General features: G+C 51.8%; 1 protein-coding gene across 1 annotated transcript in view; it reads right to left on the bottom strand.

Moving 5' to 3' along the window:
- Window positions 1–2,109: 2,109 nt before the first annotated feature.
- DUS2 (dihydrouridine synthase 2) overlaps window positions 2,110–17,563 on the bottom strand; it is a 39,856-nt gene continuing 24,402 nt past the window's right edge. The window contains exons 8-16 of the mRNA XM_049786492.1: window positions 13,012–13,077; window positions 12,763–12,833; window positions 9,467–9,553; window positions 7,658–7,826; window positions 5,897–6,018; window positions 4,567–4,716; window positions 3,840–3,927; window positions 2,892–2,965; window positions 2,110–2,680 (exon numbers count right to left, since the gene is read on the bottom strand). Of these exons, the coding sequence (XP_049642449.1) occupies window positions 2,443–2,680; window positions 2,892–2,965; window positions 3,840–3,927; window positions 4,567–4,716; window positions 5,897–6,018; window positions 7,658–7,826; window positions 9,467–9,553; window positions 12,763–12,833; window positions 13,012–13,077 (1,065 nt within the window). The 3' untranslated portion in view covers window positions 2,110–2,442. The remainder of the gene's footprint in view (window positions 2,681–2,891; window positions 2,966–3,839; window positions 3,928–4,566; window positions 4,717–5,896; window positions 6,019–7,657; window positions 7,827–9,466; window positions 9,554–12,762; window positions 12,834–13,011; window positions 13,078–17,563) is intronic.

Raw genomic sequence — 17,563 nt, 5'->3', positions numbered from 1 at the left:
TGTATGCATGAAAAAAAATAAAGGTCTCCAAAACACAGTGCACTCAATGTCTTTACTCAGTAGGTGGCTAGAATGGATGAACTGGTATGGTCTTACTGCTCAGAGTTTGAGAATCACAGCCTCCCTTCATGGACAGTTCGGTCAGAAAAGTGTGCAGAAGTTTCAAGTCTTATACCCTCCCAGTCAGTTCTAGATCTCAGAAAGGTCATTCTGAGACCAGGGCAGGTGTTATCCCAGTGAGCTAACCTGAGACCAGAACCTCATATTCCACTATCTTTGTCCATCACCCTCAGTCCTAGAACACTGAAACAGCCATTCTTCCTCCTATTCTCTCAATGATACACTCCCCAATACTCTTTCAGGATCCAAGACACCAGCCCCTAGCCTACCAGGCTTCTCCCCATGCCTCTCCTCCTGTACCAGAGGCCAGTTGGGGAATGGAAGCCACACTGGAGGAAAGCAGTCTGAGGACAGACTAGCAAGGAAGCAACCCTTTAAGGAGGACATGCCTGTGGTGACCTCCATCCCTAGCACGGGGTGACCTGTAAGACCCACCAGGCAGCCCTGGTTAGTTCCCAACTCTGCACAAAGCCTGAGCTGATTTGAGCACTGAACCATCAAGTCTACATAATGAAGCTGAAAACTAAAGGGAGTGGCTGCCAGGACCCATGAGCAGTATCTGAGTGACCCACAACCCCCAGAAAGGATGAGGTACTTGGTTTTTACAGTGCCCTCCCACAAACCCTGAGTAGGTCTGAATGACCGAAGGTCCACTGGGTCTGCCTCGTTCCATCAAAGTATGTAGAAAGATAAAGGGGATATCATGACAGAATATTTTGTGGGGGGGAAAATGGAAATAGGGGCTAAGAGAATAGCTCAGCAGTAAAGCACCTGCCTTGCATGCATGTCACCAGGGTTCAATCCCTGGAACTAACTACCCTAAAATAGGAAATCTGAAATGAATTTTGGCTGAAGCTCAGGATGAACCTAGTCTTATCAGCTCTCCTGTAAAATACAGAGAATAGGAAGTGAGGGCAGCCTCAGCATGGTGACCCATTTGCTTCACAGCACCCTCACACATGGCCTCCTCCAGCACAACAGCAGATTCTACTCTTAGAGGCTGCCGTATACCCTGAGAGAAGTGAGGAGCCCTGGGATCAGCAGCCATGATTTCTGGGAGGCCCCAGAGAATGAGGTGTTCTTTTTTTTTGGGGGGGGGGGGGCACATCCTGTGACACTGAGGGGTTACTCCTGACTATGCACTCAGAAATGGCTCCTGGCTAGGGGACCATAGGGAATGCCAGGCATCAAACCAAGGTCTGTTTTGGGTCAGCCGCGTGCAAGGCAAATGCCCTACCACTGTGCTATCACTCAGGCCCCAAGAATGGGGTGTTCTTATCTGTCACAGAAGCAAGAGTGGTGCAAGGGGTCAGAGATGGAGGCCTCACCCAGCCCGGGCCAGGTATTGTTGGCTGGCACAGGAGCTGACCCTAGAGGGCTGGGCTGGGCAGCACAGGGCCTGGTGCCCCAGGGGAATCCCCCCTCCCCACAGAGCAGCAGCATGTTTACAGCAGAGGAAGCGGGGGTGGCGGTGCAGGGCAGGGACCTTTGGTCAGAAGGCCCCTCCCAGTAAGCGGGGGAGGCCCCCAGATGTGGTGGCCTGTGGTGGCCCCGTGGTAGCCGTTTGTTTGCTTCTCACTGCCATGAGGAAATTAGAGAGAATCTGCCACTTCCTTCAGGCCTAGGATGGGTGTGGGGGATGGGGCCAAGGCGTGGGCAGGCAACAGTGAAGGCCCAAAAGCACTGTCATCAGTGGCTGTCAGGAACCTCACCAGGTCTGAGCTCTTGTCAGCAGGGAGTAGAGCCTCCAGGAGCCCTCATTCAACTGAGCCAGTCGCTTTCTGGGGCACCACAGACCCTAGCTGGCCCCCAGATCCTTCATCACCTACCCCAGTAGGCCCATTGCTGACCAGGGCTTCAGGCCAGTCCAAGAAGCATGAAAGGAGCTGTTGTGAGCCCGCTGCTACAGAGCACAGGGCCAGACTGCCATTGTACTTTAGATAGTTCCGCTGCGTACACAGAGGTTAAAAAAAAAACACCACCAGACACACAGGTCTCTGTGGGGCGCTGACCAAGGCTAGCTCCGCTCAGCCTAGCATTGGGGGGTGGGGTCTTTATTGCACTGTACCAATGTCAGGTTGGGGAGGTGACACTTGAAACGCTGTTTGCAAAGAAAATACTGAGGTTGCTGAGCATGTGACTTGGTTTCCAGCCCACCTGAGGGAGATGGGCACCCTGGGACCCCCTTGGTTCAAGCTCCAGTGGAGGGCCCACGTCAGGACCCCATAACTTGTGCCAGGCAGGGCCAGCAAGTTGTCCTATGGCATCTGGTTCATTTCCACACTACAGTCCCCTGCAGGGGTGACCAGAGAGAGGCCATGGTCACCGGCCTTCCAGAGGGCTTTTGTCACCACTCCCCAAGGTCACAAAAGGCTTCTTGCATATCTCCCTGGGCAAGGCTGGCTCCTGGGTTTTGGGGTCCTCCAGGTCTTGGTCAGGAGTCTCCCGCTTGCGCTTATGCAAAGAAGGGTTCTCCTCACCCAGCCGACCCTCAGGGAGGCCGTGGCTCCGAAGACAGACGATGGCTGCAGCCTGCTCCGCCAGTTTCTTGGATTTATCCCTGAACAGACAAGACAGGGGTCAGCTGGGAGTGGGGCAGGCAGGCTGGTTGTAGGATCTCTGACCAAGAGGCACAGCTCTGACAGCACTGGCAGAGGCTCTGACAAAACTGAGGAAGGTATCATGGCCTAGGGAGCCCACTGCCCAGGGCAACCTTCTAACCTCCCTCCTAGGTCAGCCTGGTTTCAGGTCCCCACGGAGAGGAAACTCACCACAAGGTGGACTGGTATTTTTGCTCAGCGACTGTCACAATGGAGCAGAAGAGGCGATCCAGGGGGCGCTGAGTCTAGGGCACAGAGCAAAGGCAGTGGGGTGGGGAGTGGGGCTGCATTAGGGCACAGGGGAGTGGTGGCGGGTACCCACCCTCCAAGACACAGCTGAAGGTAGTGCCTGCTGAGCCTGGTGAGGCCACCTGTGTCACCTGTCTCTCCTGTCAAATTGCAGGGGCAGCTTCCAAGGAAGAAAGGCAGTGACACCTGAGATGTCAGCGGAGCTGTCACAGACACAGGGAAAGGGTCCCTAAAGCATTTAGCTGCATCTGACTATAGAGCTTCTGCTGATGGCAAGCTCCCAAGAGAGGTGGTTCACCAGATGGCAGAGAGGGCACACTAGGCAGAGTGACTAGCTGCTGTGGCTGTACATAAGGTGAGAGCCAGAATAGAAAAGCAGGGCAGGGAATGGGGGACAGGGTCATGCTCCCTGCTGACATCCTGGGGAGCCGAGGGTAACTTTAGTAAGGGAATGAATTGGGATTATGGAAGCAAGTGGCTAAATTAGATAGGGAGCCAAGACCCAGAAGGGAAAAGCTTAGAGGTCAAAAGCCAGTGACAAGAGGACTACCAGTCTAAGCAGGTCACACCGAACGAGAAGCAAGACTGTCACTAACTTTCCTTCCAGGGACCCCCAGAAGCATGTCTGTTTAATCTCGCCATGTGAACAACACTGGACTGGGAGCAAGCAGCCCACCTCTGCCACCCCCTGCTTTCAGTGCCAACTTCACTGTGAAGAAAGAGGCTGGAATTAAATAAAAGCCCATCTATGCAAGGGACAAGAGTTCTGCCTGTCTAAGGAGGACACAGCCAGGCTTTGGCCAAGCAGGAACCCAGTGCAGGATGTAACAAGGCAGACAACAGGGCAGCTGGCCTTGGTCGGTAACTCACTGTTTCATACACGGGCTGTGCCAACTTCTCCCTCCGACACCACTCCAGCAGGCACATCTTGGGGGTGATCTGGGGTGGATATGCCCTTCTGGAGAAGGAATGGGGTACATCAGCATCAGTCACTCAACAGGGCTGCTCCTGGCTCTCAGCCCCCAGCCTCTCATGTTGTGTCCTACCCACAGTCAACTGAAAGGGAAGCTGGGCCTCAGCATGCCTCGGGCATGGGAAGAAACAAATGACCAGAACTGATTCCCTGACCAGAAAAACCACCATTAAACACCAGATTGCAGCTCCACAGCCTCTCTGGACAGGGTCAAGAGGGAGCAAAGTGTGGGAGGGCCAGAGACAGGTATCAAAAGGCTCAGTGTCCACCTGCCAGACCTGAAGTATTTGAGTGATGCTATGGCTTCTGATTCCCATTAGTCTTTGATGAGTGTGGTCAATCCTCCCATCAGAAATTGCCCCCTGCCTAATGATGCCCATCAGTCACACCAGACCCATCCTGCAAGTGAGATGGATTCTTCCTCCAGGTCTATAGCTTCAGTCATCCCAAGGACAAGAAGCCTGTCTGGACTTTCAAGAACTAAATTCCCCTAGGCTTTGGAATGCTAAAAATCAGGAAAAAATGTCCAAACTAAAAAGACCTGTGAGTCCTAAATTGGGCCATAAGACATGTTTAGAAACCAGCTTTCTGGCTTAGTCAGCCCTGGGGTCACCACAGACCTACCTGTCAAACTTGACAGCCATCTTAATAACACCAAGGTTATCTTCAGCTGGCTCAACAGCCTCCTCAGGGGTCTGAGCCCGGAGCTCAACCCGCCGAGCATCCTGCTCTCTTATAGTCTTCTCATAAAAGGCACCCAGGCCAAAGGTCTCACTGTGGAAAGACAAACAGAACAGGCTGTAGCTTCAGTGAGCACATCCAGGGAATAAGTGCAAGGCCCAGGCCTCTGGCAATGTAAAAGGGCCTCCTCACAGACTATTGGCATTTGCCTGGAACAGACGTGAGTTGAGGGAAGGGTCTAGGAAGGATTTACAGATCACCTCCAGTGGCCTTTGTATAGGGGAGGGAACTCAGCAAGTGTCACACAGAATGATAGGAATATGCACAGCTGCTTCTGCCTTGCGGGCCCAGGGAAGGAAATGATAAGAGGGCTCCCCACCAAGGTGTCCCTCACTTCCCACCCCATCAATAAGCAGTAAGACCTATCTTAAACAGAGGCACACCCCAAGCTACAGTATAATCTAATTCCCTGGAGCTTATAAAAGGTGGGCCAAGCTGGGTGTGTACTAGCAAGAGAAAAACAGAACCCCAGCCCAGATGGAAAGGAGATACAGGCAAAGCTCTTTTTTTCTGGGAAGAAAAGCTTAGAATAGTTGCAAAGGCTGCAAGATAGACTGGCACCTATGGAGGAGAAAGGACACAGGCAGCCATGTGCATGAAGGAAGATCCTTGTGGAGGAACAAGCACAGGTGAGGAACTGAAGGAACAGGCAGCAGCCAGGCCACCAGGGATCCCAAATGTCAACTTGCATATGAAATGATGCCAAAGCTAGGGGACCAAGGGGTGGCCTCTCACACTGAGTAATGGAGTGTGGCACAGGGTGAGGCCTGCAGCTCTATTCTATTCCCCAACTCTCCTAATCACTGGGTTCTGGCCACCTGGCCAAGCAGATAGTCTTGTTCCCAGGAAAATCCCAGGAATTTTTTTTTTTTTTGGTTTTTCGGGCCACACCTGTTTGATGCTCAGGGGTTACTCCTGGCTAAGCGCTCAGAAATTGCCCCTGGCTTGGGGGGACTATATGGGATGCCAGGGGATCGAATCGCGGTCCTGATCCTTGGCTAGCGCTTGCAAGGCAGACACCTTACCTCTAGTGCCACCTCGCCAGCCCTCCAGGAATTCTTAATCCACTTCAAGTCTGATGGTCAGCGAGGCAGGCAGCCCCGCAGCCAATTCTCCACATCCACCCTAGCATGGTCTCTCCTGGTCACTGGAAGGCTCAGGGCCAGTCCTGAGTATTTGTGGAGCTAGACTAACAGCCCAGTGCGCTTCTCACCAGATTTCCTGGGCAGACTGGGAGGCATGGAGCAACTTTCCCTGGGGTGACTCCAGCTGTTCTCGTAGCATCTGGCACAGGCAGTACTTGGTGTTGGTGTAGTGGTTGTCATACTGCACCGCCTGTGAGAAGAATGGGCCTGAGTCCCCAGCTGCTAGGCATGGCGGGAGAACAGAGCTAGGCTCTGATGACAGGGAAAGGTGGGACTGCTGAGAGCCACCGCCAACTGGGCTCTCTGGCCTCTAGCACTAGTGGTGCAACACTCTGAGGGCAGGCTGAAGCCCCAGGTCAGGAGCTCACTCTATTAGGCTACATTACAGGCTCAAAGTTGACCCTCTAAGTGATCATGAGGATCTTCTGCTAAGTATCTTCTGGGAGGCATGAGAGAAGCTGCCAAAAGCTAGGGTGGTTGGCCAGTACCAAGCCAGGCATGTGAGCCCTCAATTCCTGCAAAGAGGCTGGGCTGCCCCTTCCCGAATCTCAACTTCCACCCACTTCCCCATGTGCCAGGAAAGCAGGGCCCAGCCCAGCAGGCATGTTCGTGCCAGTGGCTCTCACACCTCTTTTATCTCTTTCAGCATCACATTCATGCAGCTGCTCCCCATACAGCAAGAGGCAGGCTCAGTAGGCAAGAGGGAGTGCTCCATGGGGCCACTTACCAATAACCAGTGATGCCTGCCTGTGGGGTGGAGGGTGGTGGTGGTGGGAGGGAACGCCACAGGCCTCCAGAGTTCCCCACCCCTTCGTCCCTTCAATGGTTCTCACAGACCCATCTATAATTCTGTATAGGCCAGGACCAATATTATACAAATCTCCTCAGGACTTAGCAGGGAAAGGCTAGGTAAGCCCCAGCTGGCAGCAAGTTCTTGATTCAGCTTGCTTGGGACAGAGGCACCTGGCTGGACCCAAGCTACCCTGGCTCTGCTTGAAGGCCGCTCCCTTTCTGTATGACAAGCCTGCCACTGGAGGAGCCTCCAGGGGACAGGCTGATCAGTCACGATAACATCACCTTTCATCTAGTGAGCAAGTAGGCACTGCTCTGAGTGGGTCATCTCTGTCCCAGACTGGCCAGGTGACTATAAGAGACAGACATGGGTGGAGGCCATCCTCCCGGTCTCTGACTAACAGAGGGGCCACTGACCAGTTGGTGGTCACCAACCTGCTCAGCAGGAATCGAGGCCCAAGGAGATAAGAGCCTCAGCCCTGAGCAGGGCAGAATGGAGAACACAGACCTCATCCCTCCATCCAGATCCAATAACATATCTAAAAATGCATTTATATATAGATGCCTTTACAGGAAAATGCCCCTGCTACTATCATCAATCTCCCAGTAGGAAAAAAAAAAGACTGTTCCCTAAGGGGGGGTTAAAGTTAGGCTATTCCCTGAGCCAGAAGTCTAATAAATGGTTCTGGGAATTAGCAAGAGAAGTTTCAGAAGTGACTTTGAACATTGAGCAGGTGCAAAGCTTCCATGTGACAAGCAGACCTGGCCTGTGATTGCCTCCAGCTCCTGGGCCCTCCTGGTCAGGGGCTCTGCTGCCAGCCCATCTGCCAACCCACCTGTCTTCCGTAACACTGTGTCTATGTCCGTGTCTATGTGTCAGAAGAGCATCCTCCCCTCTAACATCCAGGAGTCCTGCCTTGACTCTTGAGGCCTTGGACACATCAGCAGGAGGTGGTGGGAGGGGCTTATCTCTCCCAGCACCACATGACCCCCAAACTCTAGGATGACATGAGAAGGGGCTCTCCAGGTGGACGTACATATCTGAGGTACTTCTCCATGACCTCTTCCAGGGGTCGCAGCCCCTCTGGGAGAAAGATGGATGGGTTCCACATGGCTGCTCGGGCCACCATCACTGAGGATGCAGCCGTGGCCTGGCGGAAGTCCTCTATGTCCGAATACTCTTGGATGTGGTCATGAGATCCGCCACTAGAAAGCACAAGGAGTGAGGGAGGTGCCCCCCCCCATTCCAGACTTCAGACCTAAGCACCCCCACAGCTGCCGCTCAGCTGTCCACCCACACCGTGGAATACTGTACCAAGTGAGGCCCTAGAGAATCATGGCCTTGAACTGTACCTGGCACTGCCAGAGAGGGAGTCAAGTGTTTTACCATCCCTCCCCGTCAGCTCTGACAGTGGTGACGACAGCACCTCTCCTCTAAAGAGGAAAAGGTTGGGGGGAGGAGGCACTAAGTAAGGGGCCCACCTGACAGCTGCTTTACAGGGAGAGGGAAGAGACCGCATGAGCGGAAGGAAAGAGGCCCAGTTTGGTTGCAATTTCCCTTCCTGTCACCTGGGCCCCAAGGCCCCCTTGGAAACTGCTGTCTTCAGAATCCACGGGTGTCAGGCATCAGTCTAGAGACAACCATGGGGCCTAGAGGGGACCCTCATATGGAGTGGCAGCAGCTGGGCCAGAGTCTTTGTTAGGAGAGGTGAACTCCTGCCCAACACCCCCAGGACCTTGAAAAGCTCATCTGTCTCCATTGTGTACTACACAGACACCACACCCCAGGGTCAAGGAACTGGGCTCAGGGAAGATATGCTATTAGGCAGGGCAATTGCTACCTGACTGAGTCCAATTTCTGACACCCCATATGGTCTTCTGAGCACTGACAGGTGGGACTCCTGAGTACAGAGCCAGAAATAACACTTGAGCATCACCAGGTGTGGCCCCAAACAAAAAAATCAGGCAAACAAAACAAAATAAAAATTCCAGAGATCGGGGCCGGGAGGTGGCACTAAAGGTAAGGTGCCTGCCTTGCCTGCGCTAGCCTTGGACGGACCTCGGTTCGATCCCCCGGTGTCCCATATGGTCCCCCAAGCCAGGAGCAACTTCTGAGCACATAGCTAGGAGTAACCCCTGAGCGTTACCGGGTGTGGCCCAAAACCCCCCCCAAAAAAAAAAAATTCCAGAGATCAAGGATGTGACTGTGACTGGCACTTTCCCAGCTCAACCCCAACTTTATTTTTCTTTTCTTTTTTTATGTTTTTTTCTCCTTCCTTCCTTCCTTCCTTCTTCCTTCCTCTCTCCTCTTTCTTTCTCTCCTTTCTTTCTTTCTCTCTCTTTCTCCTTTCTTCTTTCCCTCCCTCCCTCCTTCCTTCCCTCCCTCCCTTCCTTCCTTCCTTCCTTCCTTCCTTCTTTCTTTCTTTTTCTTTTTCTTTCTTTCTTTTGGCTGTACCTAGTGATACTTAGGGCTTACTCCTGGCTCTGTGTTCAGGAATTACTCATGGTGCTGCTTCAGTTACAGATAGGATGGATGCCAGGGACAGAAGCCAGGTTGGCCACATGCAAGGCATGCACCCTACCTGTTGTATCATCACTCCAATCCCTCAACGTACTTTTTTTGACCCACCTCTTTTTTCCCTTTCCCTTTCAGATCAGTTTGTTGTAGCTTTTATCTGTTTTGTGTGAGGGGGGGTGGGGAGTGGAACCCAGGTTACAAGGAGGCAAGGCATGCGCCTTAGCACTAAGCTATGCCCCAACCCTCAGGTCAGTGCACAAAGCCCTTTCGGCCACATCCTAAGTTCTGCAGGCTGGCTCACAGGATCTGGAGGAGAAAGGCCACTTACTTGGCAATGACAGGGATGGACAGGCTCTTGGCAATGGCTCTGATGGTTTCACAGCTGACGGGGTGCTGAGGTCGCTCCTCCCGCTTCCTGGAGATAAAAGAAGAGTCAGGGCCCAGGGCTGAGAGCCAAAGGCCATGTCCTAGTATGAAGGGGCTTGCATTAGCCAAACCTTCCAGCTCAAACCTCAGGAAGGTCACATGGCTATCAAGGACAGAGGTCAGACTGCAAAAGGCAGCTGTCCAGCCACCAGTCTCTCATGCTCTGAAAGCAAGGCCCACTCTCAGAGGCCCACAAACACATCCTGGCTAGACAGGGAGATATGAAGGGGGGAACCCAGACCCCCTAAGTCCCACACCTCTTCCTGCCCGAACTAAGGGACAGAGCCTTAAGCAAGCTTCCCTTACTGTCCTGGTCTTGCCCTCTCCAAACGACAGAGCAGCTGCCACCCTGACAGGCTGCTCCCACACAGCTGCCAATGCTAAGGCCAAGTCAGGCAGCTGAGCCCGAGGCAGGCACCTGGCACAGGAGTGGCCCCAAATGCAAGGCACAGACCATGGCTGTCACGAGCCTCAGGGAAGACAAGATCACAACCTGGGGCCCTGCCTGCCAAGGTCAAATGCAAACAGTCCTTGTCTGCAGGGTGAGCTGAGGGATGCTGAGGTGAGCCCAGGCCAGAGCCAGGTTCAAGCCAGGGACAAGCAAGAGAGGTAGAAGCCAGCTAGCGGTAGTGTGTTCTCTGCTCTGCACCTCAGCGGGCTTGTAACCGGCCTTCACTGCTACCTCCTCCACATCCTGGTTCAGTTCAAGGCCCTCCTCAACAACTTTCATGGTGAGAAAGTCCCTCAGCTCACCCTGACCTGTATTCGTAGTATTTGCAACTACTGGCAAAAAGAACAGTGTCATGGACTCACAGCACACAATCTCTCAGCCACTTTTGCACTGCTGTGTATTTAGCCTTGCACATAACTTATGACAACCTTCTAGAGCAGTGAGTACTCTCATTCCAAAGGAGGAATGGGAAATGTGATGCTCAGAGAGGCTACAGACAAAGTTGGAGCAGGCACATGTTTTGCATGTGGGAGACCTAGGTTCAGTCCCTGGCACCCTAAGCATTTTACTGGGAGTAACTTTAGGGAGCTTCAAGTCAGGAGTAGTTACTAAACATTGGCAGGTATATACCCAAGAACCAAAAGCAAACAAACCAAGAATACACAGCCGGGCCCGGAGAGATAGCACAGCGGCGTTTGCCTTGCAAGCAGCCGATCCAGGACCAAAGGTGGTTGGTTCGAATCCTGGTGTCCCATATGGTCCCCCGTGCCTGCCAGGAGCTATTTCTGAGCAGACAGCCAGGAGTATCCCCTGAGCTGTGGCCCCAAAAACCAAAAAAAAAAAGAATACACAGCCAAAAGTTGTTTTGTACTTGTTTGTTTGGGGGCCTTACCCAATGGTGCTCAGGAGTCACTCCTGGCTCTGCACTCAGAAATCACTCTTGATGATGGGGCCAGAGAGATAGCACAGTGGTAGGGCGTTTGACTTGTACGCAGTCAACCCAGGATGGACAGTGGTTCAATTCCCGGCATCCCATATGGTCCCGAGCCTGCCAGGTGTGAATTATGAACACAAAGCCAAGAGTAACCCCCTGAGCACTGCTGGGTGTGATCCAAAAACCAAAAAAAAAAAAAGAAAGAAAGAAATTACTCCTGATGGTGCTCAGGGGAATATATGGGATGTTGACCACATGGAAGACAAATGCCTTACCCACTGTGCTATCATTGTGGCCCTAGAGCTGGTATTTGAAAGCAGACAGGCTGAGCCCGAGCTTGTTCCTCAGAGATCTGTCTGTGTATGTTTGTGTGTATGTATAAGAGAGAGAGTGTGTGTATCTGCTGTCCCCTGGGAAGAAGCATATGCATGTGTGTTCTCTAGGGTGTGGTATTTGTGTGATTGTTTGTGTGTGCGAGCATGTGGTCTTTCCCTTCCCCCTACTGGCTTTGACCTGAACAGTTCTGCTTTTCTCTTGAATTGTGGGAGTTCTGGGTTCTGTTCTCCAAATATGCTACAATAGATGTGACCAGCCAATAATCAGCTGTTACTACAAGATCCCTGAGCCCAAAAGAAATCCAAAAGGACTAAGTTTGTTGTCTTGGAATCTGGTATGGAAAGAGACGGGACACAGGGAGCAAGTTTGATTGTACAACCAAGTGCCTCAGAGTCACTGCACAGCTCCAGCAGGGAGCTCATGACATCCGGCATCCAACAGTAAGAGTGTGGCTTTGAAAATCAGTAATAGGTCCTTGAGCACTACTGAGGAGTCCATGATGGCTCCACCCCAAACCCCTATAACACTGAGGGTGTCTCTATCAAAAATAAAAGTAGGGGCCGGAGAGATAGCATGGAGGTAAGGCGTTTGCCTTTCATGCAGAAGTTCATCGGTTCGAATCCCGGCGTCCCATATGGTCCCCCGAGCCTGCCAGGAGCGATTTCTGAGCGTGGAGCCAGGAGTAACTCCTGAGCACTGCCGGGCGTGACCCCAAAACCAAAAAATAAAATAAAATAAAAGTAAAGTCATCTGTCTGGAGTCATTCAAAGGAGAAAAAGCTAACTCTGTGGAATAGGGGAAAAAGAGGATTAAGAGTCAGAGTTCTTTGCAAGCAGCCAAACCAGGACCAAAGGTGGTTGGTTCGAATCCCGGTGTTCCATATGGTCCCCTGTGCCTGCCAGGAGCTATTTCTGAGCAGACAGCCAGGAGTAACCCCTGAGCACCGCCGGGTGTGACCCAAAAACAAAACAAAACAAAAAAAAGAGTCAGAGTTCTAGGGGCCAGTTAAAGTACAGCACTTGCTTTGTACCCAGTTGAGCCAGTTTAATCCCCAGAACCCTATATGGTTTCCTGAGTCCACCAGGGGTGACCCCTGAGCACTGACCCAGGAATAAACTTTGAGCACCGCCAGATATAGCCCCCAAAGCAAACAAACAAACAAACAAACAAACAAACAAACGTCAAAATTCAAAGCCTACTGCTTCCTGGCTCCACTGTCAACTATCAATGTGTTGCTCATTAGTATTTCTGAATGCTGAAGTGAGGCACTTCTCCCCATCTCAGCCTCCAGGCTGACTCAGTATAGTGTTGTGCCCACCACCAATAGGTGCTCAAGGAATGAACAAAACACAGCTGTCTATGGTCTGGGGCCATGGGAGGGCTAAAAAGAAGAGAGGTGCAGACATAACAGAGAAGCTGGGTGTCACCTGGGGACTGGGAAAGGGTCCCAGGTGACTGAGGAAAGGCAGCCACTCACCTCCCGTGGACCGTGATGGCAGCAATGCCTGTCCTCTCTATCCGCTTCACCAGTCTCAGGGTTTCTTCCAGCTGAGGAGGAGGACCACCAGGGTGGGCGCTGAAGCCAGAGGGAACTGGGACCAGCTCCTCCAGGGGCACTCAGCTCCACCCCTGCTCCAAACCTAACTCAGCATCTTCAGTTTCATTTATACCACAAATCACCGTCCCCAGAGAGGATGGCTCTTCCAGGGTCCCCCACAAGCCTTACCGTGGGCAGGATGCGGATCTTACAGGTCACTGGCCTGCATGTTCCCTTAACCAGAGTGCTGAGGATCTAGAGCCAGAGAGACAGGACAGCAAATAAGGTGCTGGTCTTGCACATGGCTGAACCATGTTTGATCCCCTAGTTTGGTCCCCTAGCCCCTCCAGGAGTGATCACGAATGCAGTGAGAATGCAGTGACAGAAGCCAGCCCTGAGCACTACCAGGAGATGAGAGGGGAGGGGACAAGGGGAAAGAGAAAAGAAGAAAGGGATGAGAGGGTAGGGAAAAGGCTGAAAGAAGAGATGGAAGTGAAGAAAAAAGTGGGGAGGGCAGGGGAAGAGGAGAAAGGGGGAGGGAGAGAAATGAAGAGAGAGAAAGAGAGGAGGAAAGAGAAGGGAAATAAGAAAGGGAAGGGAGGCTCCAAAAGGTCTGCCCATGGCCTCCCACCTCAATATGCTGCTGGGTGCATCTTTTTTTTTTTGTTTTGTTTTTGTTTTTGGGCCACACCCGGACGTGCTCAGGGGTTACTCCTGGCTGTCTGCTCAGAAATAGCTCCTGGCAGCACGGGGGACCATATGGGACACCGGGATTCGAACCAACCACCTTTGGTCCTGGATCGGCTGCTTGCAAGGCAAACACCGCTGTGCTATCTCTCCGGGCCCTGGGTGCATCTTTTAAGGGTCAGACTTCCTGAGTGCTATTCCAGAATCTGCAGCATAAGGGAGCAGGAAGGTGTCAGGACACATCCTGAGCCCTGTACCTCCTGCAACCCTCTCTTTAGGGTATTAGACATACAGGACTCCAACAGGCAAAGGAAAACGCAACATACTGAAATGAATTTCTTTGAGAAGAGGGAGAGGGAAAGAGAGAAAGAGAGAGGTGCCAACGACACTACATATCTACGACTCTCTCTCCTGCCCTCATAATGTCAGAAAGGGTGGAGGGAAAGTGTGATCCCAGAAGCCCCTTCCAAGAACTGGATCCCTGTCAAGCGGAGCAGACATCTGGACAGTTGTTGCCAGCCTAGAGGAGGGGTAAGGGCCAGAGTTAGTACGGAGGGAGTCAGCCTTGTACACAGCCAACCCAGGTTTGATCCCCAGCACCAGAGAGATATCTTGCCAGGAGTAATCCCTAAGCACAGTCAAGTGTGCCCCCCTCCAATGAGGCCAAAGTTCATAGGACTCTTGCCTTATATGCAGCTAATTCAGGTTTGATCCCTGGCTCCATTAGGAGCAATCCCTGAACAAAGAGACAGAATTAAGTTCCGAATATAGCTGGGTATGGCCCCCAATATTTTTTAAATGGATGAGGGGGCAGGAGGAGTAGCGGTGATACAGTCGACATGAGCTCTTTCTCTCAGGGACAAGTGCAGGAAGCCTGTCCAGGAGACATCAAACCCAAAGGCTGGGGCTGGCAGGCAGGCAGGCAGGCAGATGGGCAGTTCACAGGCAACACTGGGCTGCCTGTGCCAGAGGCTGGCAGGAAGGTATAGGTACTGAGCCAGGAGGCTAAGCAGCTCTCTGATCATGCTGGCAGGCCTTCGAGGGGCACCTTCCCTGTTGAGCAGACACAGCTCAGGAGGCTGGAGTCAGGCATATTTTTGTTTGATTTTGTTTTGGGGCCACACCCAGAGGTGCTCAGAGTTAGTTCTGCTTTATGCTCAGAAATCATTCCTGAAGGGCTTGGGGGACCAAATAGGATGCTGAAGATCAAACCCAGGTCAGTTGCATGCAAGACAAACACCCTACCTACAGTGCTATCACTCTGGCCCCTGGAGTCAGGCGTTGCATGTATTAGGACCCCAGCACATGATTCCCCAACAACAGGAGCAAGCCCTGAGCACAGAGCTGGGAACTGCCCCTATGCCACACCTAATGTGTGTGTGTGGGGGGGGGGGGGGGGATTTTCCAAAAACGAAAAAGCAAAATAACTATCCCTCCCTATTCAGTATATACTTCTTATTCATTGGTTGGAAACACCTTTTGGATTAGTGCTTTAGATCACTTGTTCTCCACCCATGGTGTAGTCTGTCACTACCTAATAAAGGCCCCAGGTCTCAGAAAAAAGCTCTCTTGCATTTCCAGCTTTCCTCCATTGACTATCTACTTCTTAGGAGTGGAAGTCTGCATTTTGGTGATCCTAAACCTGTTTTATCTCCTTAACCATGTGTAGATTATTTCCTGCATTGGCCTGAGCTTCCAGACCCGTGTCTTCCCAATATCCTGGACTTGGGGAATGAGGCTTCTGCTTCAATAAACTATAGGAACCACTATGATACACAGTGGGTAAAGTGTTTTCCTCTGTATGTAACTCAGATTCGATCCACAGCATCCCACATAGTTTCCTGAGCCTGCTAGGAGTAATTCCTGAGTGAAGAACCAGGAGTATAACCACTGGGTATAGCCCAAAAACAAAAACAATAGGGGCCAGAGTGATAGGGCATTTGCCTTGCATGCAACCGACCCAGACCTGAGTTTGATTCCCAGCATCCCATATGGTTCCCCGAGCCCTGCCAGGAGTGATTTTTTTGGGTGGGGGGGCACAACTGGTAGTGCTCAGTTGTTAATCCTGTTTCTGTGCTCAGAAATCACTCCTGGCAGGCTCGGGGGACCATATGGGATGCCGGGGATCAAACCCAGGTCCATCGTGGGTCTACAGTGTGCAAAGCAAATGCCCTCCTGCTGTGCTATTACTCCAGCTCCATCCAGTGGTGATTTCTGAGCACAAAGCCAGGAGTAACCCCTGAGTACAGCTGGTTGTGGCCCCAAAACAAAACAAAACGACAATAATTCTCATTCTAGTTCTATCACTAAATATCATTTCTTACTGTTTTGGGCTTTTTCATGTGAGGAACACCCACCTCCCCAGGGACCCCAGAGTTTCTCCTGGCAATATTAAGCCAACTGGGTCAGATAGCTCAATACTCAGGCAAGCTATGTGATGTTGCTCAGATCCAGTAGTGCCAGGGGCAGTAGCTGGTGTAGATATAGATGGTCAACAGTGCCAAGGATCAAACTTGGGTCCATGTGGCCCTGATTCTGAAGTACCAAATCTGGAAGGTTCTTTGGCAAATGCTCACTTAGAGAAGGATGAGGGATTGGTGATTTAAACACTGGAGCAATGTCAGCTGGTTTGTTCCATTTCTCTGTTTTACAGGACTTCCTTTTGGTATATTTTAACCACCTAGCAGCTCTCTAAGCAGTTTCCTTGCTGTTTTTGTTCTTTTCATGTGCATGATCAGGTCTAGGAAGGAAACCAGAAACCAACAAGGCCCCACAAGGGTCACGCTGACAGGATTGGAAAACCAGGACCTACACATGTTCTGACCAGGTCTAAGCACAAACTCTCCCAGATACCAAGCTCTCTGAGCCGTCTCTGGTGTGACAGTCTGTGGGAAAAGGACACAAGATAGGCCCACAACTCTCAGAGGAACCCACAGACTCAGCAGATCTATTTTGGCTGGCTCATAACAGAACCTTGGTGTCCTGGGTCACTAGGGGGGGTTCAGATAGAGGTTGAAAAGAACAGAAGCTTGAGAATAGAATTGAGTCCAGTCCTGGTTTTGCCAACTGTTGGCCATGCCTGAGTAGAGTGCATGTGCAGCACTGAGCTGCTGACACTGCAGCTGACATAGACAGTAGCAATTCTTCCTGGCAGTGCCTTTTCTCAAATCTCTCTAGCCTGTGGGAGGCACTAAGAGGCTTAAAGCCCAGACTGAAGAACAAGGCTACCCAGGAACAGGAATATGAAGTTGCAAGAAACACGAAAGGGGAGGGTAGACAGAGAAGAAAACACAAGAATATGGTGCGGCAGAAATATCACCTCCACTCACCCTGGCAGCTCAAAACACCAAGTTGCAAATGTCAAGCCATCCCCAGGGCCTCATAAACCTCCTCTCTAGAATCACCAGGGGAAGGGGAGCAGAGGAGACCATGTGCTGGCCTTGGTTGCCCCAGCTGGCCTGCTTTCAGAGGCCCCAGCAGGATACAGGGGAACCTCTGCTGCTCTCATCAAGGCACCTAGGAAAGGTGAGCCAGCAGTCTTGCAGCCTCCCACCAACACACACCAGTCATTGAGCCGACCCCACCCAGTCAGGCTACCTGTGTTTTCATGCTCCCTGACAGGAGAAGCAATTGGAGGTGCCAACTAAGAGCAGCTGACATGAGGCCATGAGCATTTAAGCTCAAGGTGCTGGAGACTGACATAGAGACTCTCAAACCTGGCTGCATTCAAACACACTAAATTTTGCTTCGTTTAGTTTTGTGACCACACCTAATGATGTCAAGGGCTCCTCCTGACCCTATTCCCAGGGTCACTGTTGGATGAGTTCAGGGAATGAATCCGAGCCTCTTGTATACAAAGCATAAATTAAGTCCACTCAGTTATCTTCCCAGCCTGGGAAGTTGTGCATGTGTGTACATGCGCGTGTGCGCACGTGTGTGTGTGTGTGTGTGTGTGTGTGTGTGTGTGTGTGTGTGTGTGTGTGTGTGTGTGTGTGCTACGTTCTGCACAGGACTAATACAACATTCCTGACAGAGTTTGGAGGATCATATGGGG

Source organism: Suncus etruscus, chromosome 14 (assembly GCF_024139225.1).
Source record: "Suncus etruscus isolate mSunEtr1 chromosome 14, mSunEtr1.pri.cur, whole genome shotgun sequence".
Classification (NCBI taxonomy): domain Eukaryota; kingdom Metazoa; phylum Chordata; class Mammalia; order Eulipotyphla; family Soricidae; genus Suncus; species Suncus etruscus.
This window is presented reverse-complemented; position numbering and strand designations above follow the sequence as displayed.